We start from the raw sequence: 17,985 nt of genomic DNA, 5'->3' as shown, positions 1-17,985 counted from the left end.
ACAACATGATGCTTCCCCTCCCGTGCTTCACGGTTGGGATGGTGTTCTTTGGCTTGCAAGCATCCCCCTTTTTCCTCCAAACATAATGATGGTCATTATGGCCAAACAGTTCTATTTTTGTTTCATCAGACCAGAGGACATTTCTCCAAAAAGTACAATCTTTGTCCACATGTGCAGTTGCAAACCGTAGTCTGTCTTTTTTTATGGCGGTTTTGGAGCAGTGGCTTCTTCCTTGCTGAGCGGCCTTTCAGGTTATGTCGATATAGGATATACTCGTTTTACTGTGGATATAGATACTGTTGTACCGGCTTCCTCTAGCATCTTCACAAGGTCCTTTGCTGTTGTTCTGGGATTGATTTGCACTTTTCGCACCAAAGTACGTTCATCTCTAGGAGACAGAACCCGTCTCCTTCCTGAGCGGTATGACGGCTGCGTGGTCCCATGGTGTTTATACTTGCATACTATTGTTTGTACAGATGAACGTGGTACGTTCAGGCGTTTGGAAATTGCTCCCAAGGATGAACCAGACTTGTGGAGGTCTCCAATTTTTTTCTGAGGTCTTGGCTGATTTCTTTTGATTTTCCCATGATGTCAAACAAAGAGGCACTGAGTTTGAAGTTAGGCCTTGAAATACATCCACAGCTACACTTCCAATTGACTCAAATGATGTTAACCTCTCTGGCGCAGGTGGGACGAATTCGTCCCACCTACGTAACAGCCACTTGAATCCAGTGGCGCGATTTTTGAAACGTTTGAAATACTATTACTTCAATTTCTCAAACATATGACTATTTTACAGCTATTTAAAGACAAGACTCTCGTTAATCTAACCACACTGTCCGATTTCAAAAAGGCTTTACAACAAAAGCAAAACATTAGATTATGTCAGGAGAGTGCCCAGCCAGAAATAATCAGACACCATTTTTCAAGCTAGCATATAATGTCACAAAAACCCAAACCACAGCTAAATGCAGCACTAACCTTTTATGATCTTCATCAGATGACACACCTAGGACATTATGTTATACAATACATGCATGTCTGTTCAATCAAGTTCATATTTTTATCAAAAACCAGCTTTTTACATTAGCATGTGACGTTCAGAAAAAGCATACCCCCCGCAAACTTCCGGGGAATTTACTAACAGTTTGCTAAATTACTCACGATAAACGTTCACAAAAAGCATAACAATTATTTTAAGAATTATAGATACATTACTCCTCTATGCACTCGATATGTCCGATTTTAAAATAGCTTTTCGGATGAAGCACATTTTGCAATATTCTAAGTACATAGCCCAGCCATCACGGGCTAGCTATTTAGACACCCGGCAAGATTAGCCTTCACCAAAATCATATTTCCTATAAGAAAAATGGTCTTACCTTTCCTGTTCTTCGTCAGAATGCACTCCCAGGACTTCTACTTCAATAACAAATGTAGGTTTGGTCCCAAATAATCCATCGTTATGTTCCATCAGCGACGTTTTGTTCTTGCGTTCTAGACACTATCAGAATTGTAAATCACGGTCGGGCGCATGGCGCAGAATGTGACCAAAAAATTCTAAATATTCCATTACCGTACTTCGAAGCATGTCAACCGCTGTTTAAAATCAATTTTTATGCAATTTATCTCGTAGAAAAGCGATAATATTCCGACCGGGAATCTGCAATAAGCTAAACAGCCGAATGAAAAGATAAGAGCGTCTGCTAAATGACTTAAATGTAAATGTAAATGTAAAATACTCCACGGGGGCGAATCGCGCACGCGCCTAGTTCTATTGTCACCTAATGGGACACTTGGAAGAGGCGATAATGTGTTTCAGCCTGAGGCTGCCTCGTCATCGTTCAGGTTTTTCCCGGGTTCTGAGAGCCTATTGGAGCCCTAGGAATTGTCACGTTACAGCTAAGATCCTTACTCTTCAATAAACAGAGGCAAGAAGAACGACTCCTTGTCAGACAGGCCACTTCCTGCATGAAACCTTGTCAGGTTTTTGCCTGCCATAGGAGTTCTGTTATACTCACAGACACCATTCAAACAGTTTTAGAAACTTTAGGGTGTTTTCTATCCAAACCTGAACAATAATATGCATATTCTAGCTTCTGAGTTGGTGTAGGAGGCAGTTAAAAATGGGCACATATTTTTTCCCAAATTCTCAATACTGCCCCCTAGCCCCAACAGGTTAATTAGCCTATCAGAAGCTTCTAAAGCCATGACATCATTTTATGGAATTTTCCAAGCTGTTTAAAGGCACAGTCAACTTAGTGTATGTAAACTTCTGACCCACTGGAATTGTGATACAGTGAATTATAAGTGAAATAATCTGTCAGTAAACAATTGTTGGAAAAATTACTTGTTTCATGCACAAAGTAGATGTCCTAACCGACTTACCAAAACAATAGTTTGTTAACAAGAAATTTGTGAAATTGTTGAAAAATGAGTTTTAATGACTCCAACCTAAGTGTATGTAAACTTCCAACTTCAACTTCAAATGGAGTTGGAACTGTGTGAGGCCACGCAGTCGTGGGTATACAGGGAGTACAGGATGGGACTGAGGACGATCCCTTGTGTGGCCCCCATGTTGAGGATCAGTGTGGAGAAGGTCATGTTGCCTACCTTCAACACCTGGGGGCGCCCCATCAGGTAGTCCAGTACCCAGTTGCATAGGGATGAGTTCAGTCCCAGGGCTGTGAACTTTGTGTTGAGCTTGGAGGGCACTATGGTTTTAAAGGCCTAGCTGAACAGCATCCTGACATATGCATTCCTCTTGTCCAGGTGGGTGAGGGCTGTGTGCAGTGCAATGGCAATTGTGTTGTCTGTGAATCTGTAGTGTGGTAAGTGAATTGGAGAGGGTTGAGTGTGTCGGGGAGGGAGGAGGTGATGTAGTCTTTGACTAGCCTCTCGAAGCACTTCATGAGGACGGAAGTGAGTGCTACAGGTCAGTAGTCATTCAGTTCAGTTACTGTCCCTTTGTTGGGCACGGGGATCATAGTGGACATCTTGAAGCAGGTGGGGATAACGGCCTGAGCTAAAAATAGATTGGAAATGTCCGGAAACAGCTAGCTGGTCTGCACATGCTCTGAGGGGTCGGCTAGGGATGCCATCTGGGCCGGCAACCTTGCGAGGGCTAACATATTCCAGTCCACGTGACCAAAACTGTCTTGGAGCATGGATTCTGATTGGTCAAACCAGCGGAACGTCCCTCGAGTCTTTGTTTGTAGGCGAGAAGGAGCAAAATTTAGTCATGGTCAGATATGCAGAAAGGAGGACGGGAGATGGCCTTATACCCAAGTCGAAAAGTCGTGTAGCAGTGGTCTCACGTAGAATGCGAGTTGGATAGTCAGTGTTGATAGTAATTAGGGGGCGCGGTTCTCAAATTACTTTTGTTGAAGTCCCCTGTGACAATGAATGCTGCCTCTGTGTACCCAGTGTCGTGTCTTTGGGCATCATTAACTTGAAGACATGTTTATCAAATAACTCTCGATTAACTGATTAATCGTGTAACTGTAATTAACTAGGGGGTCGGGGCACCAAGGAAAATATTCCGATTACAGAGTTCTAATTTTCCTAATATAACTTTCCAGATATCATAATATCTGACCGATTATCTTCTGATTAATGATGTATTATTACCTTGCGTCAGTCTCATTCCAAACGTTGTAAATTGTTGTTATCTGCACGAACCCAGTCTTCACTAAGTCATCCATACATCAATTGTCTTAAAATCATGTATTTACTAAACTAAGTAATTCACAGAAAGCATACAAAACAGTAGGTATCGTCACAAAGATATGGTAGAGGATTGTGCCCTAGTGGGCTAAACCGGCATGGCGGCTTGTTAAACAAAAGAGTAGTGGGGCGTCAGCTGGGAAAACCCTACAGAGTTGATAAATATTAACAATTGATATGCTAATCCTTTGCACATGAACGCTCACTCATTCGGAAACAATTGCAATCAATATATATATATATATATATATACGCTCAGTGTGTAGTCGTGATCTATGTTGAAAAGGTTCGTCCTGTTGGAGAGTCTCCTCTCTCTCGCTCTCTCGGTTAGAATGGATCTTTTAAAGAGACATTCATTAATGTCGTTATAGAATGGATGTTTCGTCGGTCGCGTTCAATGACACCGAATTTCTAGCTGCAGACTAGTAATTAATATCAAAGACTTGTTATTATTCTGTCGGTATCGATAGTCTAAAAGTTTAACCACGTGGTATGGTTAAAGTTCAGTAGAGGGATGCATGGTCAAACCTATTGGCCAACTCGTAATGGAGTGGAGGCCTGGTCTCAAGAAAGAAATTCTGGGTGGGGGTTTTATACTTAACATAGAAAAGGCTGTCACATGACGCCTTGTCCTGTCTGTGTCCCTGGGGGCGTGCCGATGACTGAGTTAAGCTTTGTACAGAAATACAATTCTCTCACATTAACATCAGTACATAGCATCTCAACATATTCCAAATAGCTTTAGTCTTATTAAATAATTTTATACAACCATTAGATGTAAGTCTCATCGCTGAGGCTAGTATATAAACCTTAGTATGGTAATATGGCCATATTGTCTCTAATGAGCCTCACACAATTGTACCAAGCGGACCAGTTCGTAGCTGGATTCTTCACCGATCTTTTATACCTTCTCCAGAACATAAATGTTGTTCGGTTCTCCAATTCTGTGAGGTGGAAGAATCCTTTGTTCTCTCCATGAAAACACTCTGTCTCTTTATACTGTGGCCATGAGGCAGGACATTCTCCTTTGGAATTTTACGACCCCTCTCACCACAGCAGCCTGCGTAGGGGGAGGTATGTAGCCGAATGGTGCATAGAAAACCCAGAGGGCAACGTCATGACACCAGTCTCCAGTTGGTTCAGGGTCCAATGAAGATCTTTGAACGCATTTTTGGTGTCTGCTTGGGGTGGGATGTACATAGCTGTGGCGATAATCCCAGAAAACTCTCTCTCTGAAGGTAAAAAGTGAGACATTTGATCACCAAGTATTTCAAGTTGGGAGAGTAGAATCTTGCAAGTCCCTATATGTTTTCTCCATCGCACGACTTGTTATTGGTCATAAAGCAGAGCCCTACACCTTTGTTCTTACCAGAGAGAGCCCTCTTCCTATCCACTTGATGAACTGTAAAACCCGTTGGTTGTATATAATCCGTTTGGATTTCGTAGGAAAACCAGGTCTCAGAAAAACAGTATGTTGAAGAATCTGATGTCTCTCCGGAAGGAGATCCTCGTTTTGAGTTTGTCAAGTTTATTCACTAATGATTGAACATTGGTGAGTAGTATGCAGGCATTGGAGGCTCTGGAACCAAATCTCTCACCTCACACATCACCCCAGTTATACCACGTATTAATTATCCTGGAATCCTGGTAATCAAGGGATCTGAGATATAGAACAAATGAAATGATTTGCTCTGAAATATAGAGCGTTCTGTTCTGTTGTAGGCCTCAGTTGAATGCTTAATAATTGCTTTGTCTCAGTTCCACCTCTCATTGTTCTAGAGTGGGTCTCTGGTGTGATTTCGCCTCTGATATTTTAGGTACTACCTTGTGTCATGACGTTGGCCTGTGGGTAAGGTTTATGACCCCCCATAAATACCTTTCTCCCTTCCCCTCTCTCTCTGACACTACTGAAGGACTCTCGAATAGCCTTTGTTAAACATAGAGAGTCTGGGAACATCAAACAAGTGGGGGGAAAGGAACCATATTTCGGAAATAGAACCAGTTGGAAATATACCAGGTTCTTAATGAGTATGGATGTCAGTTCGGTTGTCATCTGAGACATTATGACTGATGACAGGACGACATAAACTGTACCTGGGAAAGTCTACACATTCTAGTTATCAGATTCACATGGAATTGTTGTGCAATTTAAATGTTTGATATTGAAACTGTTTGTTAGGAGATTAAATGTAATTTTAGCTTCCAATTGAGAGAATTGGGTTTTCATAAGGAAAGAGCCCTGCTCAATCAGTGGCCCGCCCCTGTGAAGAGACATGGGTTATAAACGATGAAACACACCCTTCTCCCCTCTCCACTATATAAGCCAGTGACAAAAATGTAACCAGCCTGAGGTCTGCAGCCTCTGCGGTAAAAGGACTAACATGTCAAGTACAGAACTAAGCCAACCTCAGCGTGAGCTTTGGTTGTGAATGGTATGAACTTTGAACTCTTATTCACTACAGAAGTGATACTTCCTAGCCGTTGAGTTAGCAGCGGCCACTGTAAACGTGGGCTAGGAAAGGACGGACGACGTATCCAGTCTAACACACAACGAAGATACTACAACGTAACCAATTTATCCCCAGAGACATTCTTCTGAGGACAGGAAGATCTCTGTTGGCCAACACGGCCAGCATCTACAACCAACCTACTGAAGCGCAGCTCAGAGTAAATATTTATTGCATTTTCCTTTTCCAAATGGGCGGTAATTTAGAATGCATAAGATACTGTATTTACGATAGCATAGCGGCAGTCTTTGTTCCTCAGTCTTCCCGCTCTTTCATTCAAGCCCAACCCCCTCTCTTTGTGTAACAAGCCTCATACAGGTTCCGTCCACCAGGGACGTTTTCTGTATGACATCATTTGTATTCTGCGTATGTGTAATTCTGTGTGATTAGTTAGGTAGTTGGTAAATAAATAATTGAACCCAATTTTGTATTGCTGATTCAGCTTGTTAGCCAGGGTTCGGGAAGATAACCAAGAATTTACAACTTTCATATGAGACTGAAAATAAGGTGAGGATTAATATTGACTGCTATCGATGTAAAATATTACTAGGTCTTTAAGAGTTTATTCGGAAGATAACAGCTCTATAAACACTCTTCCGTGGTGTCCCGACTTTCTAGTTAATTACATTTACATGATTAGCTAATCAGGTGATATTAATTACAGAGAAAGGATTTTATAGAATAGCATGTCATATCACTTAATCCGGCATAGCCAAAGACACGACACTTGCTAAAATATTGTTGTTATGGACAGTGAATTTATGACTAAACAATTAATGATAATATGTTAATAGGACATTTGACACTTCAGCTCTCTCTATATTTCCCTACAAAAAAACATTGATTGCTCTTCCTTAGCATGCTCTTCTTTAACGTGGTAAATTTAGCCTTTTCAGGAGTACGTTTCAAGTAATTATTTATAGCCTATTACAATGCTTCTCCATGAATTAGGGGAAGATATTGTAGCAGGTTCAAGGGTGTGGGGTCTCCACTTCACTAAGTTCAATAACCAAACACGCACAAAGATCACAACTAAAATACAAATGGGGAGTGTAATAGGGAGTTTTGCACACTGGGGAAAATGGGGGAATTCACCAACTATTTCACAGTCCACAATCTGTTCTCATTGTCCGTTTCATTCTCCAGGGGTAATCCTAAAACTCGGGTCCTCAGCCAAACCGATTCGGTACACAGTGGGCGTAATCAGACAGTCCAGGTCACAACGGGTAATCACACAGATATTTCTCTCTCTTCTCACACTCTTCATCACACACTCTTCATAACACACTCTTCCCTCTCCGTTCTCTGCCCCTTTGTGCTGGTCGCTTCCTCTTTTATCCCCAAGGCCTCCCTGGCTTAACGATCCACAGGCTCGCCTCTGTGGGCAGGAAGGTCATATAAGGCTCGGGGGTGGAGCCAGCGGGCCGCAAGGTATCACCCTTCAATCACCACTCCCCTCACCTCTCCCTGCCGTCTGCCACAATATCTATCAGGTTAAATCAAAGTAGAATGTGAGGAAACCACCACCCCCTAACATGGTTTAACATGATAATACTATCTGAAGTGGAGAATAGCTTCAGGCCAAGATGGATGTTTATGTAGCAGTGTGATGTTGTTCCCCTAGATTATGCACCAAGTTGCACACAAGGGCCAGTTCAAATAGGCCAGGTCAAGAGGGGATGTTAATATTTTGATAATAATAATAATAATAATTCAGTGTGTTTTTTGTTATTTAATTACAGCTGCATAGCTAATGTTATTTTTTATGTATATAAACACTTTTCATATCTACAGTCGTGGCCAAAGGTTTTGAGAATGACACAAATATTAATTTCCACAAAGTTTGCTGCCTCAGTGTCTTTACATATTTTTGTCAGATGTTACTATGGAATACTGAAGTATAATTACAAGCATTTCATACGTGTCAAATGCTTTTATTGACAATTACATGAAGTTGATGCAAAAAGTCAATATTTGCAGTGTTGACCTTTCTTTTTCAAGACCTCTGCAATCTCCTCTGGCATGCTGTCAATTAACTTCTGGGCCACATCCTGACTGATGGCTGCCCATTCTTGCATAATCAATGCTTGGAGTTTGTCAGAATTTGTGGGTTTTTGTTTGTCCACCCGCCTCTTGAGGATTGACCACAAGTTCTCAATGGGATTAAGGTCTGGGGAGTTTCCTGGCCATGGACCCAAAATATCAATGTTTTTTTCCCCGAGCCACTTAGTTATCACTTTTGCCTTACGGCAAGGTGCTCCATCATGCTGGAAAAGGCATTGTTCGTCACCAAACTGTTCCTTGATGGAGAAGTTGCTCTCAGAGGATGTGTTGGTACCATTCTTTATTCATGGCTGTGTTAGGCAAAATTGTGAGTGAGCCCACTCCCTTGGCTGAGAAGCAACCCCACACATGAATGGTCTCAGGATGCTTTACTGTTGGCATGACATAGGACTGATGGTAGCGCTCACCTTGTCTTCTCTGGACAAGCTTTTTTCCGGATGACCCAAACAATCGGAAAGGGGATTCATCAGAGAAAATGACTTTACCCCAGTCCTCAGCAGTCCAATCCCTGTACCTTTTGCAGAATATCAGTCTGTCCCTGATGTTTTTCCTGGAGAGAAGTGGCTTCTTTGCTGCCCTTCTTGACACCAGGCCATCCTCCAAAAGTCTTCATCACACTGTGCGTGCAGATGCACTCACACCTGCCTGCTACCATTCCTGAGCAAGCTCTGTACTGGTGGTGCCCCGATCCCGCAGCTGAATCAACTTTAGGAGACGGTCCTGGCGCTTACTGGACTTTCTTGGGCGCCCTGAAGCCTTCTTCTCAACAATTGAACCGCTCTCCTTGAAGTTCTTGATGATCCGATAAATGGTTGATTTAGGTGCAATCTTACTGTCAGCAATATCCTTGCCTGTGAAGCCCTTTTTGTGCAAAGCAATGATGACAGCATGATTCCTTGCAGGTAACCATGGTCGACAGAGGAAGAACAATGATTCCAAGCACCACCCTCCTTTTGAAGCTTCCAGTCTGTTATTCGAACTCAATCAGCATGACAGAGTGATCTCCAGCCTTGTCCTCGTCAACACTCACTGACATGATGTCAGCTGGTCCTTTTGTGGCAGGGCTGAAATGCAGTGGAAATGTTTTTTGGGGATTCAGTTCATTTGCATGGCAAACATTCTCATAACATTCTGGAGTATATGCAAATTGCCATCAACTGAGGCAGCAGACTGTGAAAATTAATACTTGTGTCATTCTCAAAACTTTTGGCCACGATTGTATATTGTAAAGACACTTGATTGCAAAAAAAAATTATATTTTGGTTTTGTCCATCGTGGGTTATCTGTATTTCTGTACCCCCTATTGTTCTCTCTTGCCTGACCTTCAACTAGCGAGGTATGTGTCACGGGTGTCGTTGGAAATGGTGGACCAAAACGCAGCAGGTATGTGTAAGCTCATCTTGACGTTTATTAACTCCAAAATGAACACCAAAATAACAAAAAGAGAACGAACGATCAACAGACAGTCTTGCAAGGCACAAGGCTAAACTCAGAACAATCTCCCACAATTAAACAGACAAACACACCCAACTAATATAGGACTTCCAATCAAAGGCAACACCACACAGCTGCCTTCAATTGGAAGTCCACCCCAATTAACCAAACATAGACATACAACTAACTAGATCAACATAGAAATACGTGAAACTCAAACAGTGCCCAAAAACCCCGGAATACTAAATCAAATGCCCTTACAACAAAAACACCACCCTGAACCACAAAACAAATACCCTCTGCCACGTCCTGACCAAACTACAATACCAATTAACCCTTATACTGGCCAGGACGTGACAGTATGTTGTCCTTGGCTCCGCAATATTTCAATATAAAACCGTGGTAATGTTACACAATGTGCTGTTATGCAACCATAAGTTTTGTTACAATGTGGACAATATAAATATTTATGTTAACAAATTTTACCGAGCTCGCTTACTAGGGTACCTATTGTAACTTGTGGGTACTTGGGACAGTGTTTGAGTGAGTTTCCATGCGCTCGCGCAGGTGCCTGAGAGCTGTGACTGCGCCAAGGGCTAACATATTGTGCGTTGTCTCTTCGCGCGCAGGTATGTCTTTTATTTTGTCCGAATTATGTTGTATATCATTTTACTTGTATTGTGTGCTGTTGTGCACTGAATGTGTGCACGCAGCACCTGTTATTTCTTTTTGGTTCTTTCTTGCCTGACCTTCAGCTAGCGAGGTGCCTGAGAGCTGTGACTGCGCCATACGCTAACATGTTGTGCGACGTCTCTAAGTGCGCAGGGCAAATAAATATCCAACAAGCAGACCTCCAGTTGTGGCAGTGTCCTCATTAAATTACACTATGCAGAACGAACTACGCTTCAATTTAAGTTAATTAACATTTCTGTAAATGGGTAGAAATATGTTGTAATCTAATACAGTCATTCCTGTAGTGGTAGGTAGGCTACAGGACAGTTAATAGATATCACAAATGTTCCTTCACTTGAGACTGATTTAGAAAGGGAGTCTCTGGATTACACCCAAACTACACCACGTATAACAACACTGCCCCAACCCTCCAGGACTCCAAGACCCAAAACAGAACCATGTGAGACCATGTTTGGCTGAGGAAACACAAGGAACATTGACGTGAAATATGGCGAGCCCTCTTATTGTCTGGCATGTTTCCCAGACAGCCTCCTAAAGAACAGGCAGTTCAAGACCAACCAGGAAGTCGAGCCTGAATCCCCCTCAAGTTTTCCCATGGTGAGACTGCCTGAAACCAGTGTTGTGTGTCTGTGTGTACTGGTTAATTATTTATAGCTAGACCTTCATTGGGACATCTAATCTGCAGGGTACATGATGTTACGTTCCCCAGTTTCTGTTTTGTATGTGTTTGTGTGTATTTCAGGAAATGGCTTCTTGAAGTCCAAAGCAGCTGATTGGTTGGCCCCATCAATGATTGGAGCTCTGACCCCGCACTCTTGTCAGGGGATACAGCTGTCTGCAATTTCCGACTTCTTCTGCAGCTTTAAAAGCCATTGTTCCTTTGTTAGGAGAGAGAGCTTCTTGGTATGTCCTGTGTTTTGTTGTTGGTCTGTATAATTCTTGTAAAGTATTTAGTAGCCGGTCCTGCAGACGTATGTGTATGTCAAAAGGACTGTGTTTGTGATTATTGAAATTGTTCACTTTACGTTAGTAATTATTCTGTTTTTGTTCCCAGGGAGGAAGGGGAAGGCACCTTGGGAGTGCTTAGGCAAGAGGCCTGCGGGCAGACATATATCCGTAGTATGCACTCTGTCTATGCACACTAGGTAAGACCTGGATTTTGGTTAGCACGCCAGGTGGCGCAAAGAATAGGTAAGTGGTAGGTAAGGTAGGAGAGGGGGCTCTTTTACTTTCTGTGCTTTGATTCCGTCCAGCCCCTTTTCCCCACCTTACCGTGTGAAGGAAATAAATTCCCTGTTAATGGTAAACTTCTCTGCCTCTGTCATCCTTACCCGCACCTACAATCGCATACCTCTTTCACTCCACGGGGAGTTGAGTGTAGCAGGGTGTTGCATTCCCTCCTCCAAGAGGCGTGCGTAACACATGAGCAGGCCTCCATGTTCTCTAAAGTTAAAAGTGACTTTGCTGAAGTGCGTCAAATAGGCTGTGACATGCAATGGGCACTGCTGCAATGAAATATTTGCACACAGTATCATGCACATAAGGGGCACGTGCCCTCTCAGATTTGTCCTGTTTTTTTTTCTGTAATACTACTAGCCGTGTAGCAATTTTATGAAGTTGGCTTTAGCTATCGCAGATAGGTATCCAACCTCATAACTAGCTACCAAGAAGCCATTTCAGGCTATCAGTCACTTTAGAGTAGCTAGCTTGTCTATCTTAGCTGGCATGCCTGCTGGCAAGGTTGGTAGACTTTAGAAAAGCAAGCATAAACTAAGTGTACTGAATAAGACACATTCCTTTCAATATTTTACACAGATTTTAGCAGAGATGCAGAAAAGCATTTAGTTTCTTTAAAAGAACCACCAGTCAGGAGGATAAAGACAGCTCAAGAAGTATGCTTAGACATGCAGAAAAATAAACATATTTTTTACAAATAATTAAGCATAAAGATTGCGGCTTTGTATTGCAGGAAAAGGCTGTTTTCAGGTGTTTGGAAAAATTCTCAAATTTAACAACGGGGGGCCTTTCTCCAGACCCCCCCCCCCCCCCCCCCCCCAGCCATCCTCACTTTGTGCCCTGATATGTTGCTAGAGAGGTTATTAGGGGGCCAGACATCTGCCCATCCTCTTGACTCTGCAGGTCACACAATGCTTGAAGTCTCCCTCAAGCAGTGGCAGATAGCAACATCTTATCAAAGAAGTCTTTGTGTTTTCACTATGTTCCCAGGATCTGCAGACCTTCAGTAATAGGAAGAGCAGCAGCTCTCTTTATATCAATAGAAATATTGCATATAATTAAGGAATGTTTAGCATAAAAAACATCTAGATAAATGGGTCATTGTGAATATGTACCATCCAGAATTTTTTAAATGGGACATGCTGAACACTAGAGGCCCGTCTGTTAAAACATGTCATAACGCGATGCAAGTTCATGCATTTTGTTCCCATAGCACAAAGTGCTGCTCTGTCTTAATAAAGGGTTTTAGGATGAGATCATTCACACAAAGTAAATACTGTAGATCCCTATTTTGGGGGTCTGCTGCTCAACCCACCAAGTTAAACTAGCCACTGCATGTTGTGCTCAGAGTCTCTTACAGTACACAGTTGATAGTTCACTGTTTTATAGACTATGTCCAACATTACTATATGTTGTTAATCATTAAAAGTCCTGCAGTCTCCACACTAGGGCCTGCTGGGTTCTTTACTACTTGGGTTCCACCAATTCGGTGCCTTTTGAGAATTGTATCTTGAAAAAAAATACATATATATATGATTTCACCTTTTTTTAACATTGTCATAAAGTACCAGTTTTCACATCTCAAGAGGTTAAATAAAACAAAAGGACTATAGAAAGTACCTAATAAGTCTACCAGTTTGAGCAGATGGGTAATATGGTCGTTTCACAAAATGAGTCCCTTTTGGGTAGTGTAACTTAGTGAAAAAAAACATTTGACCTAATTTTAACATTCTGCCATGTAGAGCACATGTTCAACTCAATAAAAAACATGTTTTCCCAACTCGAGAAAAAAAGAAAAAAAGACTAAGTGCCAAATAAAGTAACAGGGTTGACCGTAACAGGGTTGACCGTAACAGGGTTGACCGTAACAGGGTTGATGACCCTTGTGACATGGGGAATTGAAGTGTGTTGTGTGCAACAGGTAACGATAATTGAATGCAATATCCACACACTTTGTTACGTGTTACGCTCGACCCGCTCAGTTTTCCACCCTAAAACACTAGAAAATTGTAAAATAAAGTACACCCAGCTCACCTGCTTTTACACTATGATTTGACTATAGTTGTTCATGTTTCTTTTGAAAAAATATATTTCTAAATCTCTATTTCTAGTAAAAAAAAGAGTGAAGTTCATCTACCAGGGTTGTTCTTAAAATGAGGGACAGACAAATGAATCATTAATCACGTGAAATTAATAATCTTCAAAAATGAATTTGTCAAAACAACAAAATAACTAGGGCTTTACAATGACGGTGAAAACTTGGAGAAATGTTCATTAAGTAGGGAAGAAAATCTTCCTAGAAGCACGGAGGGACATGTCAAAATGCTGAATTTGAACACTTTACCAAGTCTTTATTCATATAAAACATTTGATTTATTGAATTATCCATGTGGTCTATATTAAAAGGCACTTCATTTAATATAACAGGCTTCAATATTGGTTCACAATTTCTATTTAAAGTATTAAAGGGACGTAAAAGGGACTCTTTTAGTGAAATGGCTTACTGATGTAATCCGTTCTGCATTCCTGGAATACAGGATGTTCATTTTCTGTAGAGTTTTTTTTTTGAAGGGGATCAGTGATTAACATCACTTGAATACTATTTGGGAAGCTGCACATTTTCTCGACAGATTATTCTAAATCTGTTCCCTAAGGTAAGGTTAATAACTTCTTTGGGAATCTTTACACCAACAGCATGTTTGTCTTGTGTTCCTTTAAACTCTTTTCTTAGACTATACGGTATCAGCAACACTTCTGAACTGGAAGCTGTTAACTTCCAGACATTAGGACCATTGCTATTGCCAATCTCAGGCTACAGACAACTTGTTTGATGGATTGGCTTTACAATTAGCATACCATTCACTTAAACTTAGCATGTTGTTCTTTGTGTTGATTTATGTGTTGCCTTGAATATATCCAGTCTTAAGAAGAAGTTGTAGTGGTCAATTATAACATGGACAATTTGTAGTATACCTACAGGGAATGATGGATGTTTTTATTTTAGATCTAGCAATAAACATTATTTACTGATCAACTGGAATGAAGGAGCATTTATGTACTTTTACTTTATTAAAATGTTTTACTTTTACAACGGCAGTTAGTGCCGTTTAAGATGAGGGAGGATGATCTTTTTTTCATGAACATGGCATTATTTCTATTACAGCATATTGGATGACTGTCAAGCATATTCCATTCACCTAGTTCAATGTAACAGCAATAGGTTTAGTCTACTACATGATACTCGAATTTTCCCTATACCCATCATGAGGTTGCTACAACCTAGCATATAAATGAAAGTTTACAATGTAGGTGCATCTAGCTGATATAGGATGTAATCATTAGTCCAACAGTTGCAAAAGAGAGTTTTCTATTGGACAGATTCATGATTATCCCCGTTTTGTTCCGTTTGCTTTCATTTAAGAAATGTTTTTCAACAGAATAGGCGGAATGAATACACCCCGATCCTGCGTTAACACGGCACTTTGTATTCATTCTCACATCTATGCGCTCTCCTCCTCTCTCCTTTTCCCTTCGCTTGTGGACTTCAATGCATAACACATCAGCTGTATGTGACCAGGTGAAAAAACCTTTTCAATCCAAACCGCTACACACAGCCTACATCGTTGTCACCATATTAGCTAAAGTAGCGTCAGAGTGAGCATAGCTAATAGAACGAATGCATTAGTAAACCCGCTACAATCATGCAGTAACATTACAGTGTACAGTCAGTAAGCAGTTACATCAACAGGCCCGGTGGTAATAAATTAGTAAAATCAAAAGCTTAACTTGACTTGGAAGAGTTCCAGTGTTGTGTTGTGTTGTGTAGTCATAGCCAGCTGAGTGTTTCAGTAGGCTAAACTAGCTAGCTGCATTTGCTAGCTAAGTAAGTGAAAAAAAACTGTTCAACTATTGTCTTTCTCTCTCTTTGAGTCAACTACTCAGCACATTTTATGCACTGCAGTGCTAGCTAGCTGTTGCTCATGCTTTCAGTACTAGATTAATTCTCTGATCATTTGATTGGGTGGACAACATGTCAGTTCATGCTGCAAGAGCTCTGATAGGTTGGAGGACATCCTCCGGAAGTTGTCATAATTATTGTGTAAGTCTATGGAAGGGGGTGAGAACCATGAGCCTCCTAGGTTTTGTATTGAAGTCAACGTACCCAGAGGACGGAAGCTAGCTGTCCTCCAGCTACACCATGGTGCTACCCTACAGAGTGCTGTTGAGGCTACTATAGACCTTTGCAAAATTGTGTGTTTTAATCTATTATTTGGTCACGTGATTATATTTAGTATAGTTTTATCTAAAAATTAGAACTTTTTAAATGTTTAAAAATGTATATTTTTATGAAATTCACTGAGGAGGATGGTCCTACCCTTCCTCCTATGAGGAGCCTCCACTGATGTAAATGCAGTCATTGCATACAGGACCTGCTCTGACAATCATTGCATTCCTTTTTTCTTAGGGTAAAAAACAACTGAAATCATGGTTGCCCCAATCAACACATCTGACTATGATGACTACAATGATGCAGTGGTGATACCATCTCAGTCCCCAGTCATCTATGAGATGTATCAGATGAGGACTGGCTTGAGATTAATGTATGTGTCGGTCTACTCAGCCACCCTTCTACTGGGTCTACTGCTCAACTCTGCCGTCATCTTCATGATTCTCTGGAAATACAGGTCCAATAAGAAACTGAGTCGATGGATGTTGATCCTTGCCTTGGCTGCCACCCACCTCATCTTCTGCCTCTTCACTCCACTTTACTTGATCACAGCCTGGAACTACTTCTCCTGGACATTTGGGAAGGTTGTCTGCAAGCTGGGGTCCTTCGTGATGTTTATGAACATGTTCTCTGCCTCAGTGATGATCACTTTCTGGAATGTGCGCTGGTGTGTCCCCAGATGTTTTGAACATCACATGTCCAGCAGCATGGTTCTGCTGTCCTGGTTCACTGGGGCCATACTAAGCACCCCCTCTTTACTGTCCAGGGAGGTTCAGTATACTGTCGATGGACACGTCTGCCTTGACAACTATGATTATACTGAACAACGGCAGATCTCTAAAAAGGGTAAGGAGAGAATGATGGCTGTGGTGAGCTGTCGCTTAATTTTCGGGCTGATGCTCCCTTTGGGTGTGATATGTGTCAGCCGTTGCTGCACTAACAGCAGGGGAAATAACCAAGTGAAGTCATTGGTTATTCGACCTGTGACTATTGCCCATTTCCTATGTTGGGCTCCTGTCCTCTGTCTCTCTATGCTGCAAGTCTCAGTGGGGATAGACAACAGATGGTTCGGATACATATTGTCCACAGCCACTGCCCTGTCAGTCTTAAACAGCTGCATCTATCCTATCATCTGCATCTGGCAAGGAAATAAAGAACTTAAGCATAACTTTTGCTCACAGTCTGAAGAGACCCCTCAGACAGAGGACAAAGGAGAGGAGGGCCATGAGATGACTTGCCTGAATAGGGAGGACAATGTCCTTGAACAGTAATGGGAATACAACATACTGTAAATGCAATTAGCAATTTAAGAACTTTTCCAGCTTGAAATGTACTTGCAAATGTCATGCAAAATATACAATATTTTGGTATATTATTTTTATGCATTGTATACTCACAGTATGTACAGTGTAATTACCCATTGTTCTAAATCCCTCTTGATCAAGGTAACAAATGTCTTCTTTTTTTAACCTGTATTTATTTTCTATTCAAATGCTTATTAAATACAGATTTAATGAAATATATAACCTTTAACATTTCTGAAAATATTTATTTTGAATTAAATGTTACAATATAGGAAAAATGTGCCTTGCAAAAAAGTGTCATTTTTATTTTCACATGTTAAAATCCCATTTTCACACGTTGAGCTGAAAAGTGGTCAGTTTTTACATTTACAGTATGTTATTTACATACAGTATTTTTCACATGTTAACACCACCTTTCCACGTGAGGAGAATACATTCTTTTTTTAAATCACAGGAAAATCGAATTTGCAGTTTTACATGTGAAACACTTTAACCTGTTTAGGATAGGGGGTAGTATTTTCACGGCCGGATAAAAAATGTACCCGATTTAATCTGGTTATTACTCCTGCCCAGAAACTAGAATATGCATATAATTGTTTGATTTGGATAGAAAACACCCTAAAGTTTCTAAAACTGTTTGAATGGTGTCTGTGAATATAACAGAACTCATATGGCAGGCCAAAACCTGAGAAGATTCTATACAGGAAGTGCCCTCTCTGACCGTTTCTTGGCCTTCTATAGCCTCTTTATCGAAAACAGAGGATCTCTGCTGTAACGTGACATTTTCTAAGGC

The 17,985-nt window shown here is 41.2% G+C and overlaps 1 protein-coding gene and 1 long non-coding RNA gene across 2 annotated transcripts; both read left to right on the top strand.

The window, feature by feature from the left end:
• The first annotated feature begins 10,293 nt into the window (after nucleotides 1–10,293).
• LOC115200208 (uncharacterized) lies at nucleotides 10,294–11,731 on the top strand. The gene is made up of 2 exons (XR_003879487.1): nucleotides 10,294–10,360; nucleotides 10,838–11,731. It is a non-coding gene; the product is annotated as an uncharacterized LOC115200208 (long non-coding RNA).
• A 4,399-nt stretch (nucleotides 11,732–16,130) lies between these two features.
• LOC115199595 (chemokine-like receptor 1) lies at nucleotides 16,131–17,470 on the top strand (the record flags this gene model as incomplete). The annotated part of the gene is made up of 1 exon (XM_029761924.1): nucleotides 16,131–17,470. A coding segment is annotated over one exon (1,029 nt), but the record flags the coding sequence as incomplete, so codon positions are not given.
• Between the last annotated feature and the right edge of the window lie 515 nt (nucleotides 17,471–17,985).

This window comes from Salmo trutta, chromosome 9 (assembly GCF_901001165.1).
Source record: "Salmo trutta chromosome 9, fSalTru1.1, whole genome shotgun sequence".
Lineage (NCBI taxonomy): Eukaryota > Metazoa > Chordata > Actinopteri > Salmoniformes > Salmonidae > Salmo > Salmo trutta.
Note: the sequence above shows the minus strand (reverse complement) of the source record. Positions and strands in the feature narration are given on the sequence as shown.